At 49.1% G+C, this 24,871-nt stretch overlaps 1 protein-coding gene across 1 annotated transcript in view; it reads right to left on the reverse strand.

The window, feature by feature from the left end:
* The window catches only part of LOC128812984 (hydrocephalus-inducing protein homolog), a 42,066-nt gene extending 22,956 nt beyond the window's left edge, over positions 1-19,110 (reverse strand). The window contains exons 1-17 of the mRNA XM_053987712.1: positions 19,054-19,110; positions 15,297-15,316; positions 13,271-13,523; positions 12,499-12,642; positions 10,907-11,161; positions 10,213-10,529; positions 8,505-8,667; positions 7,915-8,013; positions 7,002-7,211; positions 5,724-5,852; positions 4,651-4,828; positions 4,079-4,176; positions 3,204-3,337; positions 2,106-2,242; positions 1,347-1,468; positions 1,077-1,259; positions 565-711 (exon numbers count right to left, since the gene is read on the reverse strand). Of these exons, the coding sequence (XP_053843687.1) occupies positions 565-711; positions 1,077-1,259; positions 1,347-1,468; positions 2,106-2,242; positions 3,204-3,337; positions 4,079-4,176; positions 4,651-4,828; positions 5,724-5,852; positions 7,002-7,211; positions 7,915-8,013; positions 8,505-8,667; positions 10,213-10,529; positions 10,907-11,161; positions 12,499-12,642; positions 13,271-13,523; positions 15,297-15,316; positions 19,054-19,110 (2,646 nt within the window). The remainder of the gene's footprint in view (positions 1-564; positions 712-1,076; positions 1,260-1,346; positions 1,469-2,105; positions 2,243-3,203; positions 3,338-4,078; positions 4,177-4,650; positions 4,829-5,723; positions 5,853-7,001; positions 7,212-7,914; positions 8,014-8,504; positions 8,668-10,212; positions 10,530-10,906; positions 11,162-12,498; positions 12,643-13,270; positions 13,524-15,296; positions 15,317-19,053) is intronic.
* Between the last annotated feature and the right edge of the window lie 5,761 nt (positions 19,111-24,871).

Below are 24,871 nucleotides of genomic sequence, written 5' to 3' on the forward strand. Positions count from 1 at the left end.
CCAGTTTCCGAGACCCAGCGGTCACAGGTAAACTACTTTTGGGAATGCTCCATCCTTTAAGTTGAATCTCCAGCTGCATGGCAATGTGCAGGCAGGCCAGAGCCCCAGGGACTGCTGGCAGCACACCACTATAGGAGACTGTCCTGCCATGCCCAGGAAGGTGTGTGGTGGCTGTTTTGTCTGTCAGTCCTGCAGCAGGATGAGCCCAGACTGGCCATTCCAGGATTATCCTCTGTGAGTGGGCAGCTGCTCTGCACCGAGTGTTGCAGCTGCAAACACAGCCAGGCAAGGGGGAGGCTGAGGGGAGCTGGACACATCCCCCCCATGTGCTGAGGGGCAGCCTCAGAGCCCTGGTGCTCTCTGTACAAGCTCCCTGCGGGCATTTCAAGCACATCTCATGGGAGTGCTCTGTGTGCTGAACTGAGCCACGCAGAGTACGGGGCTTGCAGAAAGCTCCCTGTGAAGGCAGAGCTCATACCACCTCTGCACCTCTGCACCACACTCTCAGGCCCTCATTTCCAGATAGCCAGACAGGCTTCCTGGGCTGACACCTGCCAATCTCACCTCCGCCTCGGGTGTAAACTGGATTTGCAAGTTCTGCCACTTTCCTGCACCAAGGGTTCCTTTGGAGGGCGATACTTCAAAGGGACAGGGCTCATCCTCCAGCGCCTGCCGCTTCTGACGTACTGTCATGTATTTGAGGTGATTGTTCTGGGCACAGAAACCAATTGTGTGAGGTCTCCTCGTGCTCTGAGACACTGCTACGGTGCTGAGAGCACCCACAGCCAAACCAAGTGTGGCCCCAAAGCCCAGAGCTGGAGGGAAGCCCTGTAGACAGGGCAAGCAGATAGGGAACTACTGTTGTCAGAGGAGGAGGAATGGGTGAAGATGGCAGAAAAGCAAAGCATCAGCTAATGGAACAGGTCCAGGCAAACCAGCCTTGATCCAGACCCTCATAAGCTTCCTCAAACACGCTGTAGACCCAAGTGCTCAGGCAGCCACAGGACCAGAAAGGGCAAGAGTCACAAAGAAAACCCAACCAAGAAGTTACGTGTTCAACATCGCCTGTGCTTTACCTTCGGAACACGCTCGATGGACCATTTGCAGGCTACTCGGAACCAGTTGTAGAGTCGGATGGTCTCGACCTGGCACTGCCCAACAAGGATGTCAGAGAAGTGCAGTCTCTTCTTGGAGAGGTCGAGCGACATTTCAGACACAGTGGCACGGAGGCGGATGTTATACGTGGGGCCTTTTGTCACCTGGAGAAGGACAGAGAATTCAGTGGAGGGTGCAGGTGACATCTGCTGCTGTGCCCAGCCTGCTGCCTGTCCCAAGAGTTGTGGTACCTTTATGGGCAGCAGCACATCCACGTCACCCTGTGGCTGGTGGGCACTTTCAAAGCGCACTTCAAACGCCACGGTGTGGTTGGGGGGCAGGTCCTCCATCTTGTTCAGGTCCACACTGAAACCTTGAACAGATGAACACAAAGCAGCTGAGATAGACACGAAACACAAAATGTGCATAAGCACGTTAAAGCCTTACAGGTGTCCTGGCTGAGAGGTCTGGGGAAAGCCCCACGCCGTGCTGTGACCTGGACAAAAACTTAAGAGTGCTCCTGAACACCCCTCAGACACAGTGAGCACAGTGTGATGGAAGCGCAGCCTTGCCTCAAGGCCTCTTATGGAAGCCTCTTTTGATCCACCTGAGGATCTCACAGGCTGTTTCCTCAATAAAGGCTGAATACAGGAGCTGTGACAGTGTGAACTCCAAACAAAGCACTTCCAAAACACAGCAGACCCCACTGGTTGGCAAAACAAGCCCACAGAGTGCCCAAAGAAACTTGATGCTCGTGGGAGCCAAGGGCAGAAGATGCTGAGAGGTGACCAGGGTGATGAGCCCATCTGGCCCCTGCACAGAAGCATTAGGGCAGTCACAGGCAGACCAGGTCCCTGGGCATGGCTGGCCAGGAGAGTTCTGCCTCTAAAGCTCCCAGCAGGGGCACTGAGAAGAAAAAGCTCAGAAACCTCCCCAGGTTCAGTGGCTTCAGCTAATCTGTCTGAGACACCGCCTTCAAGGCCACAGGAAGTGTCTCCAGCACTGCTTACCTGTGTCCCGCAGGACAGACACATTGACCTGGAAGGACACATAGATCTGCCCAGGGTTGGTGATCTTCAGAGTGTGTGTCTCAGTGTAACCCTTCAGGACAGGGCCCATGTCCAGGACATACTCGAGCAGGTTAACTCTGCAAGGAGGAGTAAGGACAGTCCTTAAACCACAGTCCTTAAGCATGGCTACATGTCCAAGTGGACAGAGGATACAAATGCAGTGACAATTTCTTTATTCACTGCTGTAAAATCTCAGCTCAAGCCCATGAAACCCATGGCCTGACCACCTGGCAATGACTTTGGGAAGTCAGGAGGAGTGCAGGTCCTAGGTTTTATCAGCTACTGATGGTACCAGAAAATACAATTAGTTTAAAATGGACATTGGCCACAGCTCCTCTGCCATGAAAAGCCAGTATAGGTGAGTCCACTGGGCCTCCACTGGTCTCAGTGGAACTGCCTAGCCTGGTGTACAGCCTGAGCGTGAAATTGCTCTGGGGTCTAGGAATAAGGTTTGCCTGCACAGGAAATCTTCATTGCTCTGCAACCAGATCACATGATCTGTTCTGCAGAGCATCTTCTTCCTGAATTGAAGCCTCCCGTGCTTGTGCTGCATCATGATGGTGCAAAGGGAGGGACCAAGTCACCTAGATAAGCCCTGCCACCCCACCAGGATTCAAACCATCTGATTTTGGGTTTCAAAGGGGTTTCTGACATGTGCAGTTCCCTTCTCCTTTTGTTTAGTGTGTTCTGTTAGTTGGAACCAAGACATCAGCTGGGAGTTGTCTCTTTCAGAGCTAGTCAGCAGGAACAGAATTTATGCTGTCTGGAAGGGCTTGAAGGTCTGCACTGGCTCCCCCAGCTCCAGGGACAGAGCCCCACAGCTGTGGGGAGCTGAGCAGTTCAAAGCTCAGCGTGGTGCTGGGGAAGGGAGGACACTCTGCCGCTCCCATGTAGCGTGTCACAGCCGCCGGGACCAGACCCTTTCTGCAGTCCAGGCTATTCCCAGCTCTGCAGACACAAGGAGCTCTCAGGAGAAGGGGGCATGGCTGGGTGCTCCCCACGGGGCACCTGGAGATGGGGCTGGAAGGCCCTACTCACTTGACAAGACGCTGGCACAGCTCCTTCTCAGGGAACCTGCTCTTCAGGGCATGGGATGGGAGCTTTTTCTGCAGCTCCAGAGAAGGCTTCTTTATCAGCATCCTCATCATCTCTATCTGCAGCTGAGTGTTTGACTGAGGAAAGGGAAGACAGTGGTGGGTTAGCAAAGGTCCTTCCCAAGGCCCAGCTTGCACCTGAGAAAGGATCCCACCCTGCTCTCGTTGAGAGGGGGTGTGGGGTCCTCCTGTCTGGCTGCTCAGTGTCTGTGACACCTCCTGCTCTCTTTAGGCAGGACTTCATCTCCAGGGAAGTAACTCCAGCATCTTTGCCTGCCCAGACACTGTTAGCAAAGCTGATCTGGCCAGGCAGACAGACCAGCCAGGAACCTTCCAGAGCTCCAGATACTTGCCTGCCCCCAGCCAGTACCGAGGCAGCTTGGACAAAAACTGTCTGGAAAGGGAACCGGAAGAAGCTGGTGCCTCTTGGAGATGAGCACTGCCAGCACAGCCCCAGGGCACAATCAGGCAGCCGCTGTTTGGGTCTGTAAATCTGGCAGGGCTTGGGTTGGGACCAACAAACTCCCCAGCAATGACATGCATCTCCTTGAAAGCACCATCAACTCCATCCCTGGAGCATGGCTTTCAGGACCTCTCCCTAGGGTAGCCAGGAAGCTGGTGCAGCCCCAGAAGAGACCATGAGCAGAGTGGCAGCCCTAGGGGCAATGCTGGAGTGACACAGCTTGTCACCGACAGGTTGTCGGTGGGCAGGGAGGTCCCAGGTGCCATCAGGGCACCGGGGAGCTGCTGTGGGCTACCAGGGGCTCAGGTGATATGGGGAGGGTGGCATGTGCTAAACGGGGCTGCAGCTGTTCTTACTACAATGCCAGAACGAGGGATGTGGGGCTTCAGGCCCTGAGTCTTCGGATCCCGAGTCTTCGAGGTCTGACTCTTAGTGATCTCATCTTTTTCATTTCCTGAAGGAAGAAAACATCCACAAAGAGAAGTGTGAGCAAAGTGCCAGTCCCATTTAAGCTGGGAAGTCCCCGCCTCCCAACACTGGTTTCTTCCAGAAAGAAATCCCTCAAGCCATCTATGGAAACTGGATGCTGCTGTTCCTCTCTGAATCTCATCCCCTGCAATGTCACACAAATCCAACCCTGCCAGAAGCCCTGCCAGCCTCTCTTACAGCTTTCCCAAGCCTTTCAGTCTAGCCATCATCCTTCAGGACCCTGCCAGATGTGCTGGCAAGCTCTGCAGGATGGTTCCTGGGACAAAGCCCACATGGGATCCTCTGCTCAGGACTCATGAAGCAACCAGAGGGCTTGACTTGGTCTGGGAGTCCTGCAACCCTCCAGGCTCGGTGGAGGTTGGCATGAGCTGCCCTATGGGCATATGGTAGGGAACAAAACCGGAGGGGCCCTTTCTGGGGGCAGACAGGCTGTGCTCACCTTTGATGTTCCAGGGCAGGTTCACCCTGATCATGGGAAAGGACGCTTCTCCTTTCAGGCAGATATTTTCTGGGTCCAGGTCACCCACTTTAAGCTGGTAAGTCCTGCTGAAGGCTCCTGGTAATCCCGGCATGTAAGAGAATTTCAGCACTTGCTTCTCGCCATGTGCAATGGAGCCCTGCAGGGACAGGAGAAGAGGGAGGGAATGCACCAGTGTTTGATGGGGGATGGCTCAGGGGACAGACAGGCTGAGGAGACAGGTTCTCATCTAGAAGAAACCATCAGACCACTTCACCTTTGTGATAAACATATTACAGTGTTGGCTTTCACAATTGTTAAATACCGTGTGTTCTATAATGCTGACTTTTGTAAAAGAAGTTTTACTAAAGTTGAGAGTTCTTTTAATGAGAACGTTGTGTTGTGATACCAGTGTTGGTGAAGAGTTGATGTAGTATTAACATTTAACCAATGAAGGAATGGAAACCTGTTGAATGTGTTGAAAAGTTACAAATGACCATCACTAGGACAACTGCACATGCTCCATCTGCCGAGCAGGACCCGACAGAGCACCCCAGTGTTCTAGCAGTAACACTCTATCCCTGTCCTCTCTGTTTATTCTCTCCGTTTCTCATTTTCTCTCTCTGCTCCCTCTTCTATCCCCCTCTGGTCGGGACCATGCCCTTTCTTTATCAATGAACAGTTTTCAGATACAATACTTGCTGCGTTTGTGCCTTATTTTCGTCCGAGAAATCTATCAAAAAGAATTCTCCTCTACTCCCCTTACAGCGGGACAGGACAGTGACCACCAGCACACTTGTGCCTCCCGCCCGTGTCTGCCTCTGACAGCAGAGCCACCCACCAGGCAAGGCCATGGGGGAGTCGATCAGGAGGGCCCTTGTTTGACCTGCTCTGACCCCAGCAGAAATTGCTTACAGCCCTGTCTCTGTCCGAGCTGGGTTTGGGGTTTTCCCCTCTGACTTTTTTCCCCCTTTCCACCCCACCCCCTCTTTTTTCCCTTTAACTCTCCTGGGCCACCTGGCACAGGGCTGGGGTCAGTCCCTTGTGCTACTTACAGTGGTGGGCTTGACCAGAAACACGCCAGGCAGACGCTGGTCGGCAGTGCTAGGCTTTAGCACCCAGTTGAATTCAGGCTTGCCAGTGTTTGCCAGGGTGACTGTGCGGTGATGAATTTCATTAAACATCTGGAGAGAAGGCACAGGAGCAGGAAGTTACAGACCCAGGCCTGCTGCTGGGAATCTCCTTCCTCTCTCCTGGGCTTGGAAGCAGACACATCATGGGAGCAGGGACAGAGAAATGAGCACTTGGGAACCTGGGGAACCCCCAGGCACAGGGCACCTGCAGAGGACCAGGGAGCTCTGGCAGCACACAGAGGTCTGGTAACAACCATGGGAGGGCCAGCAATAAATGAACCAGGGGACACAGGCCCTCTGCACTCTGAGGGGTCACCAACAGCCAGGAGAAACAGAGACAGCACCGAGGCATTCCAGAAGAAAAGGCATGCAAGTATTGGCAAGCAACATACATGCAACAAGGGACTCACACAGGGCAACACAGGGCCAGCAGCTGGGAATATCTGTGGGCTTTTGTCGCCCTGATTTTCAAGAGTTTTCTAAAGCCTTCTGAGTTTACATTCTTGTAGAGAACTTTCCCACACAACTTTCTGTAAACAACCTATTGTTTTGCATTCTTTCATAGAGGCGGAGAAATTTGATGTACAGGTAGGTTGTCCAGTGTCCTTGGAGAGGTGGCACGTTCACCCTCCAATCCACTGGCACCTTTTGAGAACTATAAAAGATTGGAGTCAGAGAAAATAAATTAGTCTCTTCATCGTGACCAAAGCTGTGGTGCGTCGTTTTTCCTTGTGTCATCTGGTGACAGGCTTTCAGCTGGACAAGAGTGAACTGGGGATTATTCTGGGACAGTCTCTCCAAATCTAGTGACTGGAAGCCCAACTTCTTCCCTTGACTGTTGTGTGGATTAAGCAAGAGCTTTAGACAAGAGCATTTCCTTGGAGGTCAGGCTTTAGGCATGGATGAGCAGAGGGACGTCTCAGGGACACACCCCTCAGAGCACCCCCACTGGGACCCTGCCTGCCCCAGGAGGCAGTCTTAGGTACCCTGAAAAAGAGGCACTCCCAGCATTTTGGAGAGGCTTGGAGATGGCCATTTTAAACCAGCTTGGATGCCAGATGTGTCCCTCAAAGGTTGTACTTCCAAGCCCCAGAGCCAACAAAGGGGCTGGGAAGGGAAGGGAGCCCTGGACCAAGGTGGGCAGGAACCTGCTGGCCGTGGTCCCAAGGAAGGAGCTGTGCCAGGGGACGTGTGTGGTACCTGAGAGCCACAGTCGATCTCCCGGGAGCTCAGGGAGTAGCTGACACGTGAGGCCTCTCCGGTCACCACCACCTCGTAGGTGGGGCCTCCCTCCACGTGGCACAGCGCCGTGACATTGCAGATGGTGTTGAGGTGGCCAAAGAAGGTGAAGGAGACCTGCTGGCTCTCTCCCGGCTGCAGCACACCTGACACTGGCACGATACTGAAAGCCTGGAGGACAGGAGAGATTGAGGTGTTGAGCACGGAAATGGATGCAGAAGAGCATCTTGGAGCAAAGTGTAGCTGTACCTGGAGGGGCCTATTCCCCAAACACAGCCAGAATCACCCTGATCTCATCCCGCATCCATGCCACTGACCAGTGGAGGGACCATGGGGAAAATCTTCTCCCATACTCACAGATCAACACATTAATTAATACATTACATTACAGTGAACTGGGATGTCTCCTGGCAGTAGAAATTCTCTCTGATGCACAACTTGCCTTTAAAAAGCATTTCTTAACTGCTTTTAGAAAGCAGTTAAAAAATAGGAGGAGACTCAGAACGAGAGCTCTTGGAGCTGAGCGAAGGCCCAGCTCATCTGACTCCTGAGGCTCTTCCCCTCTCTCTCTGATTTAAATGCTGCTTTCTCAAGGTGCTACAGCAAAAGCTCCTGCAAACATTTCCTATGGACCACCTGATGAGTTCCAGGGGGAGCAATGCCCTCCGCAGGTGCTGCACAGCGTCCTTGGGCAGCCCTACAACATGTCCTGCACTGCCTCTCCAGCAACCAGTGGCTCCAGCAGCACTTTGTGATGGGCCTGGAGGGACGTGAGGCCCCTCTGTGGCCAATGCTGAGGGCCACCAGTGGGACTGGGAGCTACAGCCCTGCTTGCCACACTGACAATGGGCAAGTGAGACAGATTCCCTCTTACCTTCTCCACTTCGAGGGGAGTGTGTGGCATGTCCACGGAGTGCCTGAATCCCACCAACTCTCGTGGGAAGCGAGGGGGTTCAGGCAGTTGTATTTGCACCTGAAAAACAAGCCATTTTCTATGCTGGGAGGAAGAGACAGCCACTTTGCAAAGTCTCAGGTTATAAGACAGCTTCAGGGCCACCAGTGCAATACCAGCTCTCGGGTGAAAGCAGACACCTGGAAACAGGTAGTCTGGCTGGGCTGGGAAGAGGGTACATGGAGATCAGGACTCATCACAGCTTGCTCTGGCAAGGAAGCCGGAGGTCTTACCATGATGCTGCAGCTAAAAGCCTCATCTTACATTGTGAAGGAAACAAGGCAAAAATCCCACACTCAACACAGGCCCGTAGGATCTGAGCGAGCTTCTCCAAGGAAAACTCTCCTGTTTCTCCCTCCCACTCACCCCATGTCCAGCCACTGGCCCTGCTGCCCAGCCCACTGTCAGGGCACAGGACAGCAGGGCAGCAAAAAGGGAGGTCAGCACGAGCATGGCTTCTTGGTGGCAGGCTGGGGAGGCAACACAAGCAGTAGGTGTACAAGAAAATCTACCTCTGTTCCTAAAGATTGGTTAAAATCCTGCAATTCTTTCAGGGCTCTGGCTGCCTCCTCCCTTCCAATCTTGAACTGTCTCCATTGAGATGACAGGCAACCCAAATAGGTTCTCTTCCCCTTTGGTGGTTGGGGTTTGAATTTAGGTGGGTAAGGCTCATATCTGGAAAACAACATAACTATGAACAGGGACCTGCAGAGGGAGGGAGGGACACCTGCACGAGCAGCTCCTGCTCAGGATGCAGCCCCTGGGTGGGTGCTGGCACGTTGACCTGACAAACGGTTCGATCCAGCCCTTCCCAATCCAGGCTGGAGCAGGTCTGTTCTAAGGGCAGCCCAGGGATGACACTGAGGGAGCAGCAGTGCAGCAGCTGCAACTGATTGCATTGAGCAACTAGAGAGGACAGGGATTAACACCTTGTGGGGATGCAAAAAGCACAGTGAGAGAGGAAAAGACAGAGAAGGCAAGAAAAAAGGTGAGATTTGAGGCACCAAGGGGCAGACCCAGCCAGTGACGAGCCAGCACAACCCCCCCAGTGCCCAATGCCAGAAACTCTGCAGCTCCACCAGGTATTTATCAGGAATGTTTCCCTGACACTGCTGGGGGGTTGGCTGACATTTTCCAACACTCCCAGGGGACTCAGGTCACATTCCCCATTTTAAATTGAAGCAGGTGCTCAGGGTAACTCTGCTTGTGTTTCTAATGCCACGTGAGGGACACAGTCAAGCCGTGCCTGCCTGTCACCCTGCTGAGCTGCAAGTGCTCCCCACACAGTCAAACCTGACCTGGATGCTCCGTTCCCAGACAGGCATTCAGGGCCTGTAATGACCTGCTCCCCAAAGAATCACTGTCTTTTGCTATGTAGCCTGTTATCTAAGGCTGGGCTTCATTTCTGGATGAGGGGCTCTCTCATCATAGCCCCCGAGAGATCCCTAATCATCTAGCCCACTGTCTTTAGTTGAATGAATGGTTTGAGGCAACTTCCCAGGACCACGATGCCCAGACAATGACATTTTTCACTCTAAAGCAGAAACTCTCTGGGAGGCAGGGATAGGAGATGATGTGATGAGCAAGTCCTGCTGCCAAGCAGTTCAGAACCCATAAGGGACATGTTGCAGTGGGGAAAAGTCAAAATGAGTAACAAGTGTCACAAAAAAAGGGAGTGAAGAATCCAAGGTGTCCACTGAACACTGACCCCTGGGAATGAAATTGTCCTGGCACTAAAGGAGTTGTCTCAGCAAAGAAGGAAAGGGAAGGTAACAAGATGTTCAGCATCAGCCCAGGCACTAAGTGGCTCTTTCTCTGGTCTTGGGACTTTCTGGGCATCCTGCAGCACAGTGCAAGGAAGGAAGGCAAGGAGCAGAGAGCAGCTCCTGCAGAGAGGACCCATCCCAAAGCAGAGGGGCCAGAAGGGCCTCCAGCAGCACTGTGGGAGCTGGGACTAGGAGCCCTTCATCAAGGTGGACACTGCCTCAGGCCACAGAGGTCAGAGAAAGCAGCTTTCACCCCAGCTTTCCTTCCCAGGGGAAACCCCTATGGGGGCTAGGCAGCACCAAACTGCTGGAAAACCTATTCCCTGAGCATCCAGCCTGACCACGGCTGGTCAGCGTTATTTGTCAGATCCTAGGCCAACAGCTTTGTTCTTTGCCAAGTACAATCAGGACACCAGCAAGAAGAGCTTCAGGGAGAGGACAAAGGTGCACATACCTCAACTTGTTCACCTGGCTGTCCGAATGGAATGACCAGTGGTACTCGACGGGAAGTGGGCTGCGGTTGGTGATCTTCAGAGAACGCACTTCTTCAGTGCCAGCCACGATGCAGCCAATCTCCAGGGTGCCGGGCTGGATTCGGAGACTTGGGAAGTGGACTTCTCCCCGAAGGGTGATACGCTCCACAAAAGGATGGCCCCTGACCATGTCTATCTTCAGAACCTTCTCTATTTTCCAGCTCTTAAAATCCAGTTTATAAGCTGGGTCAAACGCGATGTAGAGATGACAGGTCTCCCCTACACCCACTGTCACAGGCTGCAAGGACACAAACAGTAATTAATCACCTGTGGCATGATGTCCCAAGGTCTCGACAGCATGAAACAGCAAATGCTCAAAGTGTGACCCCAGCATGGGCTTCTCAGTTCATAGTTCATTTCTTATCAGCAGGGGTCTGACTGCAGGCACCACAGTCTAGTCCAGGATTCCCTCAGGCCCACGTTTCTGTGCTCAGCCCCAATACAAGGGGGTGGCTGCTGGAGAGCTGGCATGCTTTCCAGGAGACACCTTTACTGCATGGCTTGCCCAGACCCAGTTGCCTGCTCCCTTCTCCCTGTGCCTTAAAGCCAGGATGGATCTTCTCAATTCACATAAGATTTTGATTCCTTCAGCAGCTCTGCTGATGCAGCTCAGGCCAGCCCACTGCTGATACTGCAGAATAAACTTCTTGACTCAAGGAGCTCCCAACAGAAAGGCACCACCACATCCCTCCTCTTCAGACCCCACTGCAGGAGTCCAGGGCTGCTCACCTGGCCGTCAGGGAGGGGCTTCTGGTCCTCATCACAGACCAGGAATGGCTGCTCCAAGTCCAGCATAAGGTCCAGTGGCAGCAGGCAGGTGTTTTTTAAAGCCAAAGGCTGGTACTGCAGCGTCAGGACATCACTGGGTTTCTATGGAAACAGGAGAGAAGGAAAAACAGCCTCAGCCAGCCACAGACCTCCTTCTGCTTCTGCTGCATCTCACATTTTTCAGCCCCAGAAGTGCATACATTTCTGTTTACCCTTTCTATTTGTTTCTACCCTTCCAGGAGGTTTTTCTTTATAGCAGATGCTTCTCATCTTTAGAAACCACAGCATCCTCTGGAGGACAGGGAAACACTCCCACGTACAGATGAGGGAACAGGCCCCTGAGAGGAGGTGGCTGCTTGAACAAAGATCTAAAGCAGAAAGTGAATCCAGACCATTTGCCTCCAGATTTGTCTCTCTATTGGGCAGAACAGCACTAGATGATCTTCACACGCACAGAGTCATTTCTCACAACCTTATTGGCTCTAGCAGCCTCAAAAAGCAGTTTGCCTGCAGCATGTGTCCTGCAGCCCTGCTACAGGGACAAGGTGTCTGTGGTCTCAAAGCTATGATCAGCCCAGGCTCTTCTTTCCTGTCTATGCATTGTGCTGGGCTTCCTGCATGGTTTAGAGAAACCAGAGACTTTGGGGAACTACTTCTGGATGTACTGATATCAAACAGGTGCTGTGCCGTAGTATGCAATAAATCAGTTTGTGTGTGTGGCATCGAGCAGAACCCAGGCAGAATCAGGGAGAGCTGAAAAGCTTCTAAATTACATCTGAACTGCCTGTTCCAGGGATTCTGTACTTCAGTGGAAGCCTGGCAACCAGAGGAGACACCTGAAACTACAGAAACCAAATCATGAACCATCTTCTCTTTTTCAGACAACTTGCAGGAGACAGAAAGATGATGCTGGAGTTGGGATCCAGAGACTAAAGGGCATCTGCTCTGCCTCAGTGTTATCAGCACTGCAGCTGCAGGATGTCTGGGGGTCCTTACAAGCAGCTGAGGCTTAGGAAACTGCACAGAGCTGTACCATATAGCTATACCACAAAGCATCCATGCCAACAGCAGAGAAGCCAAAGAGACACAGGAGATGATGGGTTTTTCCTTGTCAGCCTGAGGAATTCACAGGAATGTCCATTTTTCCCAGCTTCCCTACAGCATCAGTGTACAGACATCACCGGGCCTTGGAGGATCCTCAGAGCCTCCCTTTACAGTGAGCAGAGAAACTGGCATTTCTCTGGAAGTGCCACCATCTCCTTGGCAGTGCAGCTGTAACTGCAATTTTACTTTGGGGACGTTAAATACCAGTCTCATCTCTAAAAGCATCTTCACTCACTTTACAGAGTGCCTCAGGAAGGGTAAAGAGGGGCTTTAACACAAGCACACAGCCCCCTCAGCCATGCTCTTAAATGCCAGGATGCAATCCAGAGACTTACCTTCTCCACCCGGAAAGAGAATTGACTGGCTGATGCTTCTATAGAGGGGTGAATGAACTTGCAGGTAATGATTATTTCTATTATCTTCTCTTTGTGGCTGGTTATCCCAATGGCAGCTTCACAGAACACATAATCCTGCACCTCCTGCATGCAAGAGTCACTTGGCAGCAGTGGGTGGTGGCAGGGCACCCTGCAAATGCCCTGAATTGGCTCAGCACCCACCACCCACCACGGGCCCTATTCCTGCCACAGTTACAGTCACTGCCCCTTTTTCTTCCTGTGATGCAGCTTATTTATTCTGTGCTCAATTGCCTGTAACACTGCACCCCAATAACCACAAAAGGCACTTGTGAGAAACTCCCTCCCTTCACATGGCTTTTGTTTTACTCCGTGCTTACCCCAGATAAAGCACTTGGCACTTGTTTCATTCACTTTCTTTTTGGGCTCCTAGTCTAAGTGTAACTTATTTCTCTACCCTTCTTTGCTGACTCAGCATGCAATACTGCTTGCCCCAAAAGAGCAGTATTTCCTTCCACCCCTACTTTGGGATCAGCACTGGGTTTTGGTAGCTGTGGAATCACAGTAAAGTCTTAGCTGGTCTGGTGGTGGCCAGCAGGGAAAGCAACTGGTGCTGCCACAGAAACGTGTGGTCTTAAACCAGTTTTGTGAAGGCCCCTCCTCATTTCCCCAGCCAAATGTCAAGGGATGTGGGACAAGCCCAGGGGAGGGGATCTGATGGTTCCCCAGGCTCAGCCCGTGGTGGGGACCTCACCTGCGAGATGTGGGAGAAGCCTCGCAGCACCATGTCCACAGACTCGCCTGGCTGCAGTGTCCCCGTCGGTAGCTCCACCTCAAACACGGGGGCGGCACGTTTGGGGCTCTGGGAAGCATCTTTGGGGCTGCTGAGGGCTGAGACACTCTGGTCCTTCCCCTTAGGTGGGCTGTAGCATTTTGCTTTCCACGAGAGCCAATGCACACGGTTGCCTCTATTTGTTAGCTCGAACCGACGAATACAGGGAAGGTGGCTAGAATAGAAGGCAGGATGGAAAATAGTATGGGAATCGCTATTTCCCTGGTCATCAGATTGCTCCCAGTGAGCAACCTGAGGTGTTAGTAGCTTGGAGACTGTCTTCATTTCCAGCTCTTAATGTGGACCAGAAATGGTGTCTGATGAGCTGCCCTTCTGATGTCATTATTGCAAAGAGAAATATGCTTATAATGGTAATGTAGCATTTTCCAGGCAAGGCTAACAGGACGTGGTGTTTTCCTCCAAAATGTTTGTTCTGGGGTGATTCATGCTGTTGCTGTATTTTGTATTAATCTGTGCCTGAAACTGTGACTGAATCTCTGAGACCCTGCACTTGGGGACCTTGTGTGTGGGGCTATGATTGCAGGCATGTCTAAAAGCTGGCTCAGAGGCAGTTTCTGGATGACCCCAGCAAGCTGGCAAAAATTGTCTGCCTGCTCCAGGAGAGGAAACCAGGGCAGCAGGGCCTCTCTCGTTCGTAGCAGCCTTGGTTTTGCAGCACTGGTAGTCATTTGTAGAAACTTCATTTTGCAATTAGAAACTGTTTGGAAGCGAACTTTGCAAACTCTGCTGGCAACTCTGCCTCTGGAACTGCTCTGTGGGCTCCTGCCTTCAGGTGAGGGTTGTCACCCTCCTGTCTCTTTGTTCCCAGGGCCCCTGATTGCCTGGAAGGTGCCATTTGGAGGGGAAGGGGAAGGGGAAGGGGAAGGATGTGATGCCATCTTCCCTTGGTCCCTCAGCCACACGGAGGGACCGCCTCATCTGGGCACCATTTTGGGAACCTTTTGCTCCGGGGCAGCCTGTGAGATCATTACTTCATCAAGTGAGGACATCAATGTATTAGAACTAAAGACAATTCAGTGGCAATTTAGCAACTGGTTTCCCTGTCAGTGGCTTTTGAGAGTGTCTAACAACTCTCAACTGGCCATCACATGTTTCTAAAGGAACCTCTGCCTTCAAGGAAGGAGTCAGGGCTTTAAGCACTGAACAAGATCTTGCCTGACAGACTACAGCAAAACTGCTCCATGTTGAGACAGGAGGAGAGGTGGGAGTGGAGAGATCTCCTACCTGAATTGGGTCCCCAAGTTGAGCTCTGGGGTTAATGGCTTGTCTGTGACAAATGTGGTGCCAGTGCCCAAAACCTCCACCACACAGGAGGTCCAAAGGCTGTTCCCAATGAACAGCTGGACATTGCTAGCAAAAAGCTGAGTGTCATTCGGGGCTGCTGTGACAGTCACAGGAACCTTGCCCCTAGCAGGGATCACTCCTTCTCTGGGCTCAACGGCAAAGCAGTGGGGTGTGGGATCCTGTAAGACAAGCATAATATGCATTTAGGATGGAAACCATCCACCCTGGTGTCTTGTGGGATAGGAGAAAAGAAAGACCAAAGAGGGGAGGACAAAAATCCTAAAGGCTTAATTTCCCTAAAGTTAAGCTACAGTACAGGGCAACAGCAGAGCTCATACAACCTGCATTTTCCCCTCCTTTAACGGACTCACCCAATTAACCCACTTTTGCCCAACCCAAGTGTGATAAGTTAGAGAAGACTCTTTGTTCATCAAGACAGAAAGAAGAAGCCTTGTGTAGATAACAGAGAATCAAAGGAGAAGCCTTGTGTAGATAACAGAAGCCTGCCAGACAGAAACTAGTTAGTATGTTGATTACTTAAGCTAGGTGTGTAATTAGAACTTGGGTGCATATGGAAAAGACCATTGCAGGGCCGTGGACTTTCGCCGGGGAAGAAGAGAGGAGCTTCCCTCGGGCGACCAACAGAGAGTAGAAGACGACCCCCTAGCAACAGAAGGCGCAAGCGCAGAGTACACCCAGAGATATCGCGGCCCCGGGAAAAAAAAAAAAAAAAAAAAAAAAAAAAAAAAAGTATAAAAAGACTGTGGGAAGGGGGAAACGGTGTGTGGGCCGTTTTTGCGGAGCGGGGACTCCCCGGCTGCACCCAGCGCTGTTTGCTTGCCATCGCTTGCTGTAATCAATAAATTTCTGATTGACTCTTGAAAGGCTGAGCAAATTATTCGCCTCTATTTATAACAATCTGGTGCCGTGACTCGGATAAGGGCTATCCGTTGGAAGCTCCTCACGGGGAGGCGCCCTCGCTGCCTTGGCAGCGAGCCCCGTTCAGGAGACCCCCTCCTGGGACCCTTACCGACGAACCCAAACTCGGTGGCAAGCAAAGAATAGCCGGCAACCCCTTAATCTTTGTGCACGAAGTCCCGGGCGAAGACACAGGACTGTGTAAGTACCTTTCAGTGGTCCTTCGGGGCTACTGAGGTTGCCCCGTTCAGAGGGAGCGGGGCCCTCTCGGTCGGGGTTGGGATCCCGGAGTGTGATGAGTGAGACATCTCTGTGAGACGACGTGAGTGTGGACCTCATAGTAGTGCGTTTCCCACACCCGGCGACGGGCTGGGCCACGAATTGAGGGAAGCGTAGAGGTGTGTGTGAAAGAAGGCACTCCGGAAGATGGGACAGAGGAAAAGCAAGCCCTCTGCTCCCATGGGTGGGGGAAACCCTGTAAAGCTTCCTCAAATTCCTCCAGATAGTCCATAAGGACTAATGATTAAAAATTAGGATGCCTTCCCCTCCGGGAAAGGACGAGGTAGGATACAGACCTACCCGATTCCACCCCTCCACCCTACATACCTCCTCCCCCTCCACCCCTACCTCCACATTCACCACAACGTCCCTCTGCCCTGGTTCGGAGGCGGATGAGGTGAGAATGAGGTGAATGTTGAGCTCCAGGGGAATAACCAGCGGGTAACTAGAAGCCAGACTAGGAAAAGGCGGGAGGACCTCCCCAGCTGACAGCGCGGCTCGGGGAGGGAGAAATCGCGATTTCAGTGTGTTGTGTGTTGTGTCCCAATTGCAGTGTGGTGTGCCCCAGTTTCGGTGTGGTGTGTCTGTTACATCCGGACGTGCGTGCTTGGGTGTGTGTGTCTGTGCGTGTGTGTGTGTGTGTGAAGCGCGCTGCGGCTTTACTAAGATACAGAGACGCGGGGCGGCGGTGCCGAAGAGCGCATGCGCGGGGCAGTTCAGCTACACTACCTGATAGAGCGGGTGGTGCGCATGCGTGGCACGGGCTGTCCCTGGCGAGCTGGGGGAGCGCGGCGCGGGGCTTAAGTCGGGGCTTGCAAAGGTGCTTTAGGCGCGGCCCAGCTGATAGCGCAGCGGGCGCGCGGGCACAAGCCGCGGTTTGAGGAGCCGCTTTGAACGCCGCTAGCTGATAGCGCAGCTAGTGGGAGCGTGGTACAAGCTAGGAGTTACAAGCACCGCTTACAAGCATCGCTAGTTGGTAAAGAGCTTGCAAAAGTAGCCAGCGAGCCCGGCTGGGCTAAGAGTTAAGTGTTTGTTATACAATAGCACTGCCCTTCAGTGTTAAAAGCTGTCACTGGGAGATCCTTTGCATTACAGGGCAGATAAAGGGGGGGTGAATGTGTGTGAATGAGAGGCGGGCTGGTTACCCCAGACCTGCTAAGCGAGAGCGGCAGTCTCCCATGCTGCGTTTCCGTCTTTTTCGCGAGAAAAGCGGCCAGTAAAGAGACGAAGCGAGTGATAAAAAGAGTGCGAGAACCCCCCCCGAGTCTGGGTCTCAGAGAAAGAGTGGGACCCCTTGGTGAGGGGGGGGAATAAAAGGTAATTAATTAGAAAAAAAAAATTAATTAAAAGGTAAAAAGAAGGTTTTCTTGGCATAATCTATTGGGGAAAAATAAAAGGTAAAATGTGTAGGAGGGGCCCCTAAAAATTCTGCTGGATTGAGGGATAAGAATGCCCAAGAACATCCAGGGTTGATTAAACCTGCTGGATTGAGGGATTAATATTCCAAGAGCATCCAGGGTTGATTAAACCTGCTGGATTGAGGGATTAATGTTCCAAGAGCATCCAGGGTTGCTTCAAACCTGCTGGATTGAGGGATTAATGTTCCAAGAGCATCCAGGGTTGATTCAAACCTGCTGGGTTGAGGGATTAATGTTCCAAGAGCATCCAGGGTTGATTCAAACCTGCTGGGTTGAGGGATTAACATTCCGAGAGCACCCAGAATTAAGTTTTGCTGGGTTGAGATATTAATATTCAAGACCACCCAGAATTGAATAAAAATTTTGCCAGTTTGAAGATAAATCTGAGAGGATCTGGAGTTAGGAACAACACAGCTAGATTGAGGGGTATCCAAGAACACTGAGACTGGCCAGGGAAACCTAAAAGTGTAATAAGTGTGTTGAAAAATAAAAGGTACCTTGTTGTTGTAATTGTTTTGTTGTGCGTGAGAGTAAGTGAAAAATAAAGTTAAGTGAATGTGGACAAATAAAAGTATATGTATGCATCCTGCCCTGTTAGGAAGCCTCACTGTACTCCCCTAGTGTGACCCACAGACGCAGGTTACGATCCAATAGACAAAAGGACTACAGCTGACCATTGGAGAGTAACAAGCCAACCCAGAAACCTGAAGGTCACCTTGAAGAAAAACTGATGGACTCAGTGTGGGTAATCCAGATAGACCAAGAAGGGGAACAGAAAGGATACACTTACCCCTTGGCTGATAATTATGGAGTAGTGTGTAAAGAAATACATTGTGATTGTTATCCTTTTGTGTGCTTTGTTTGTAAAACTTGCCAAGAACGGTGGTGAGTCCATTGCCGCAAAGGAAAGCCACCTACTGGGATTTGCTCCAGCTGCTACAAGCTAGAGCGAGGATTAACAAGAATCGTATTAGAGTTAGGGGAATTGGAGAATAAGTGGGTAAGGTTCAAATCAGAAGAGTGGTGGGAGGTTTACAGAAAAGGGGTTAACCCTGAGAATTTTTGTTTCCACCTGAATGAACCTGCCCCCTTGTTGCCCATATTGTAAACCGGTGTTGTCAGAAAGAGCTGAAAGAAATCCTGTGTGACTCATCCCCGGTCAAGGATAAGAACTGGGAGCAGTATAAGGCTAGAAGGGGAAAAGGGAATAGATGTGCTGGAGAGTACCGCTGCTGCCGAGAAGATGGTAATCCCCGCGGCTCGAAGCACCCGAGTCGGCGGGCGAGGCAGAGGGGAAAGAACCAGGCTCTTCCCAATCCCAAGTGGAATAATGCAAAGATACTCCAAATATTACCGACTGGGTATTGATAATCTCCCCAAAAGTACCGACTCAACCACCCCAGGTAGACAAAAAGGGCAGCAAGCTAAAAGGGAAATGGTAGGAAATTATGAGTTAAGTACAAAACCAGGACTCCATCCTCCTTGGCAAGTTATCGTTATTGTAATTCTGATTATGTTATTACCAGGAAGATATTCTCAATTTTCACATCAACCCTTTAAGTAGATATTAACCCAAGTAGATAGGAAGGAAATTCAAACTCAAATATTGTCCAGATCTCCTAGTTTTACATTGTCATTACATTGGCCCCCATCGATATGTCCAGCATCAAATCCAAGAAAGGGATATTGCAATTACCCCAAAAAAAAAAAAAAATACTTCTGTGGGTATTGGGGCTGTGAAACAAAAGCATCAGATTGGTCAGTAGAAGGAGATCAATGGCTTACTGTTTCTTGGGGACCCCACGGCTGTAAAGCTCCACAGAAGGACTGGTCGGGCGGCATACTCAATCAAGGGAATTGTCAATTTGTGTATCTGAATGTAACTAAACCATCAGATCCAAGATAGACAGTATGGGGTTTTCAGTACATAGAACCCAGTAAGAAGGAGCCTATCCCACCAGATACCCGGCCAGTAGGCCCTAACCTGGCAATAGCCAAAGATAGAGTGCCAGGTTATGTTGAAATAATCAGTAATCAAAGTAACTCAGGAATAAAAAAAATTCAACTATTGATAACCAGGCAATAATACCCACTAGCGAGGATTCTTGATTTAACACCCTTTAGAAGCTAGTAGAAAGAGCGTACCTAACCCCCAGATTACAGAACATTGTTAGCTTTGTTTTGATGTTAAACCCCCATTTTATAACACTGTTAAAATAACTAAAAAAAAGTTTGATGAACAAAATAAAGAAAAAGAAAAGGGGGGATTGTGATAAGTTAGAGAAGACTCTTTGTTCATCAAGACAGAAAGGAGAAGCCTTGTGTAGATAACAGAGAATCGAAGGAGAAGCCTTGTGTAGATAACAGAAAACCGCCAGACAGAAACTAGTTAGTATGTTGATTACTTAAGCTGGTGCATATGGAAAAGACCATTACAGGGCCGTGGACTTTCACCAAGGAAGAAGAGAGGAGCCTTTGTCAAACGACCACCAGAGAGTAGAAGACGACCCCCTAGCAACAGAGGGCGCAAGCGCAGAGTACACCCAGAGATACCGCGGCCCCAGAGAAAGAGAGTATAAAAAGACTGTGGGAAGGGGGAAACGGTGTGTGGGCCATAGGCGGAGCGGGGACTCCCCGGCTGCACCCAGCGCTGTTTGCTTGCCATTGCTTGCTGTAATCAATAAATTTCTGATTGACTCTTGAAAAGCTGAGCAAATTATTCGCCTCTATTTATAACAGGTTCTTAGTCTTTGCTTTGGGAAGGACTCACTTGCTTCCTCAGGGTTTCTTTGGGCCTTTTGATTGCACTGGATTTCTTTGCAGCAAAAAGAAAAAAAAAAAAACAAAAAAAACAAACAAACAGAAAAACAAACAAAAAAAGAAACCCTCTTGGCCACACTCTGTGCACTGTCTCTTAAAGAAACTGCAACTTGCCCAGGTTCTGAGTGCATTTGCTTTACTCTTTACAGCCTGAAAATCAAGAGCACCCCAAAACACTCTCTTTGCAAAGCTATTCCAGCTCTGAATTGGCCTCATTGATAAACATTTCCCCACTTGTTGTGTACCAATTACCTCCTGGATGCTCAGCTGGAAGAACCCAATAAAAGGCAGCTTGGCAAGATGGTTCTCAGCATCTCTGCTGGTGTTTGCCTGGAGACAACCAAAACTAGCTGCTGTGGTTCTCCTGCCTTGAGGCTGTTCCAAACCCTGTGCTTTAATAAGGAGGATTGGTTAAACATTTTCCTAAAAACAACATGTTTGATTTTCACATCAATTCATGTCTGAAAGCTGCCCACCTTCCTTTATGTTCCATGGGTAAAACAAGACTAAATAGTCATCAAAATTTGTTTTTCAAAATATTGTTTCCATTGAGTTGGTATTTCATATCTTAAAATTTCATTGGGAGGGATAAAAGAAAATAATTTCCATTTAAATTCAATATTAATGACATTATTAAGCATAATAGATGACAGTGGTTTACCTGAGAGCTGGACTGGGATATCAGTTATCTTTTTGCCAGGGTGAATACTGTGATTTAAGAGCTCTGATGAATGTGGGACATAAGCAATAGTACTGGAATAATAATAGGGAAATTCCAGGGAAGAAAGAAAAATAATTTTGTGAGAATCTCAGGGGAAAACCTCAACAATGTTCATAACAACTCTCAGTAGAAACTCCTGTGCTGATTCAGTTTGTTGTTGCTATAATTCCAAAGTTTTAAGTTATGTGATGCAATCCGATAAAGTCCCATTCGCTCAGTGAGGATTTCAAACATGGTTAATTGGGGAAAATGAGAGAAGAGTGCTGGTGTGGGAGAGTTGCCACTTTAGCTGCATTTTTTTGCCCATCCTCTGAGCACTGAAGCCACGAAGAGGTGATCTAAAGCCAGAAATAATGCAGCTGTGACAGAGGCCACTTTCTTGGTCACAAAATGTTCTTTGCAGAGTTTCAGTCCTTGTGTGATTCAAACCTCCCCTGACCTGTGCACTGCAAAATTATATATATATACACCATACATTTTGTTGATTTAAAGTCTAGCTTGCCAGGAACTGCGATCCAGTATTTTCATTGTAATTGTTGTATTTTTCTAAACTTCCTCATGTTGTTGAAAATTAAGTGAAACTGGAATAAACGGCTTTGTCAACTGCACAATCCTTAAGTAAGTTTAATGCTCACCACTGCCATTGGTATTCAATATCACTAGATATTTTGCCTTGCATAATCACTGATGGACATTGATTTTGTCTTTGCTCTTCACAGCACAGCAAAATGAATGTGAAAGTCAGAGTTAAATGAGTCCCAGTGCTGGAGGACTGGAGGTCCTCCAGTCTGCTGAGGGTACGTTTCAGATGCTGAAGAACTGGCAACCAGCTGGGACCTGCAGTGTCTTGTATTGGAACCATTAGTGGATATGAATAGTCCTCACAGGGGGGATTTAGGTTACCTTTGAATCAACCTTAGAGGTTACACTCCTGAAGCAGACAATGAGGTTAATGTATGATACTTTATGAACTGAGCAGTTCTCTTCTTTAAATTAAATTAAAAACTTTAGTTCTTTTCATTTCCTCTCTGAAAATTATGCCAAGTCACTTGTAAAGTATCAGCAATGAGAAGTTAAATTACTATAAAGTTTAGGGTCAGAAAAATATTATATAGTTAATAGTCTGTTTTTATACTCGTAACGAAGGGGTTGACAAAGCAATCTTGCTCCTCTATTTTTTCTTCTCAGTCTAGAGCAGGTTTTCAGGCTTCATTTAGGTCATAATCACATCCTACTGCACAATATCCAAGGCCGGTGAGGCCGGTGTTGGGCCCGTGAATATGGCATCCAAATACATCAGGAGAAACAAGATCTAACTGGGGGCAGCAGCTGGTTAACAGCTTTGGAGGCATGTTTTACAAAGGTATAAGGGACAAACTTCTGCTTTGCTTCTCTAGAGGTGGATGGATTGGTGTTATATCAGCTGCAGGGGCTGCCTGAGCACAAATGAAGCCAGAGAGCAGCAATCCTTGTAGGAGTCTCCACAGCTGCTTTGTGCAGAGCACGTGTTGGGAGGAGTGGTGACAACCCAGCCAGTGAGCCTCTGGCATGGACTGAGTTTAAGGTGCCTCTGTCTCCCCTGCCCAGGGCTGCTTTGGGGATCCCCCAGCTCATGAGGGAACAGAAATCAATTCACTCTTTGCTTTCTAGCCATGAGTTTGTGGTTGCTCCAGTTACCTGCCTGTGTCAGCTCACACAACAGTTATGAGATGTTAATTAATATTCAGGGGTAGGTACAGAGGGGTGCAAGTATGCAAAGCAGCTATTCTGACCCATGCTATTTCTGCCCCAGCTGTTCTGCACAGATGCTCTAGGGAATGGTGAAAAGGGTGGGCAGGGTCCTTAAGACTGATTCTCAATATTGCCATCTAAGACAGGCCAAAAATTATAAATCAGTTCTCCAAAGACTGTGAGATTTAGGAAAGAAAGGCAGAATGGTTTGACATTTTGAGACTCCTCTCTGCTTTGTCAGCACATATAAATACGTGGTAGTTTCAACCCAAACAATTGATCTTTAGGGTATACAAAAGAGGATACAAAAATGCATGTCAGAGACAGCCAAGCTTTCTGACTTCACAGTGCAGAACCTGCACTGGGAAGAAAAGTTACTTCAACCTGTGTGCTGATTTGGGCTGATTCTCTTTCCAGGGGCTGGTGTGGGGCTGTTTGGATCTGTGCTGAACACAGGGTTGATAATAGGGAGCTGTTTCTGTCGTTGCTGAGCAGGGCTCACACAGAGCCGAGGCCTTTCCTGCTTTTTGTGGGGCCATGCTGGGGAGGGGGCTGGGGCTGCCTGGCAGGCTTGGAAGGGACACAGCCAGGACAGGTGACCCCAAGTGACCCAAGGGATGTTGCAGACCATGTGGTATCATGCTCAGGATATGCAGTGAGGGGAAGAAGGAGGAAGGGGAGATGTTTGGAGAGAAGGTGTTTGCCATCCAGTTAACATTCCATGGGATGTGGCCCTGCTCTCCTGGAGGTGCTGAACACCTGCCTGCCCAGGGGAAGCAGGAATTCATTCCATGTTTTGCTGTGCTTGTGTGCATGGCTTTTGCTTTCCCTGTTAACTGTCTGTATCTCAACCCAGGGGTTTTCCAGCTTCTACTCTCATTACTCCCTCCCTGATCCTGCTGGTAGGGAGTGAGTGAGAGGCTTTGAGGGGCTGGAGGCTGGCTGGGGTTAAACCACAACAACCTAGGAGGAAAACAACAGAAATGAAAAAAAAAAAAAAAAAAGCAGGGAAGAAAGGGTTTTGGTACTGCAGCTCTTGCAGCAGGTTGTCTCTGATTCTGTTTTTTCTGGCTTCGTGGTGCTCAGGTATTTTCTTTGCTACTATCAAAGGACCTTTCCTTATACAAAAGCAGTGGCTCAGGATGGAGCAGGGACTCTTGCAAGGACTTTTATCCAGCACAGGAGGCAGCCTTAGTTCTGAGAGGGAAACCTCTTTTGCAGAAAAACTTCAATTATGTGAAAGAGAGAAAAAAAGACATAGGAGAAAAATAGAAAGGGGGAAGGAAAAAGTGGAAAGAAAGAAAGGGGGAAAGGAAGAAAGGAAGAAAAGGGAAGAAAGGAAGGAAGAAAGAAAGAAAAAATGATATTAAGAAAGAGAAAGAAAGGAAGAAAGGAAGAGAGAGAGAGAGAAAGAGAAGGAAAGAAAGACAGAAAGAGAAGAGAAAAGAAAGATAGAAAAGATAGAAAAGAAAGAAAGAAATAAAAGAAAGAAAGAAAGAAAGAAAGAAAGAAAGAAAGAAAGAGAGAGAGAAAGAAAGAAAGAAAGAAAGAAAGAAAGAAAGAAAGAAAGAAAGAAAGAAAGAAAGAAAGAAAGAAAGAAAGAAAGAAAGAAAGAAAGAAAGAAAGAAAGAAAGAAAGAAAGAGAGAAAAAGAAAGAAAGAAAGAGAGAGAAAGAAAGAAAGAAAGAGAGAGAAAGAAAGAAAGAAAGAAAGAAAGAAAGAAAGAAAGAAAGAAAGAAAGAAAGAAAGAAAGAAAGAAAGAAAGAAAGAAAGAAAGAAAGAAAGAAAGAAAGAAAGAAAGAAAGAAAGAAAGAAAGAAAGAAAGAAAGAAAAGAAAGAAAGAATAAATATATGGGATAGAACCTCTGCTTTCAAACTTCAGTTGTTGGTCCTGACAACTCTGACTTTGGCAGAAACTAATATGAGGTGACAGAATATTTCAGTCACTGATTTCTGCCTGCTGCAGGGGAGGGGGACCTTAGCATAGCATCATACCCAGCTTCCAAAGTTCCACTGAATCTCTCTCTCTCTCTTTTATTTTTTAGTATTCAAACTTCTCTACAAATAAATGATTGGAAAGTTAGTGATATGTGCAAAGAACATTTTTTCAATTAGCGATGCCCATTAGCTGAATGAGCATGAAGGGCTGATATTTTTCCCCCTGAAGTAGCAGGTACACATGTGGAATTTGGGCTATAAATCATTACTTAATAATTCACTAGAGAATAAAGAGGACATAAAAGATAATTTGAGATTTTTACCACTTGCCTTCACCTTAATTATGAATGAAAGATATTTGGCATTGTCTGCAGAACTGTTAAATTTTGTTTTA

This window comes from Vidua macroura, chromosome 11 (genome assembly GCF_024509145.1).
Source record: "Vidua macroura isolate BioBank_ID:100142 chromosome 11, ASM2450914v1, whole genome shotgun sequence".
NCBI classification, from domain to species: domain Eukaryota; kingdom Metazoa; phylum Chordata; class Aves; order Passeriformes; family Viduidae; genus Vidua; species Vidua macroura.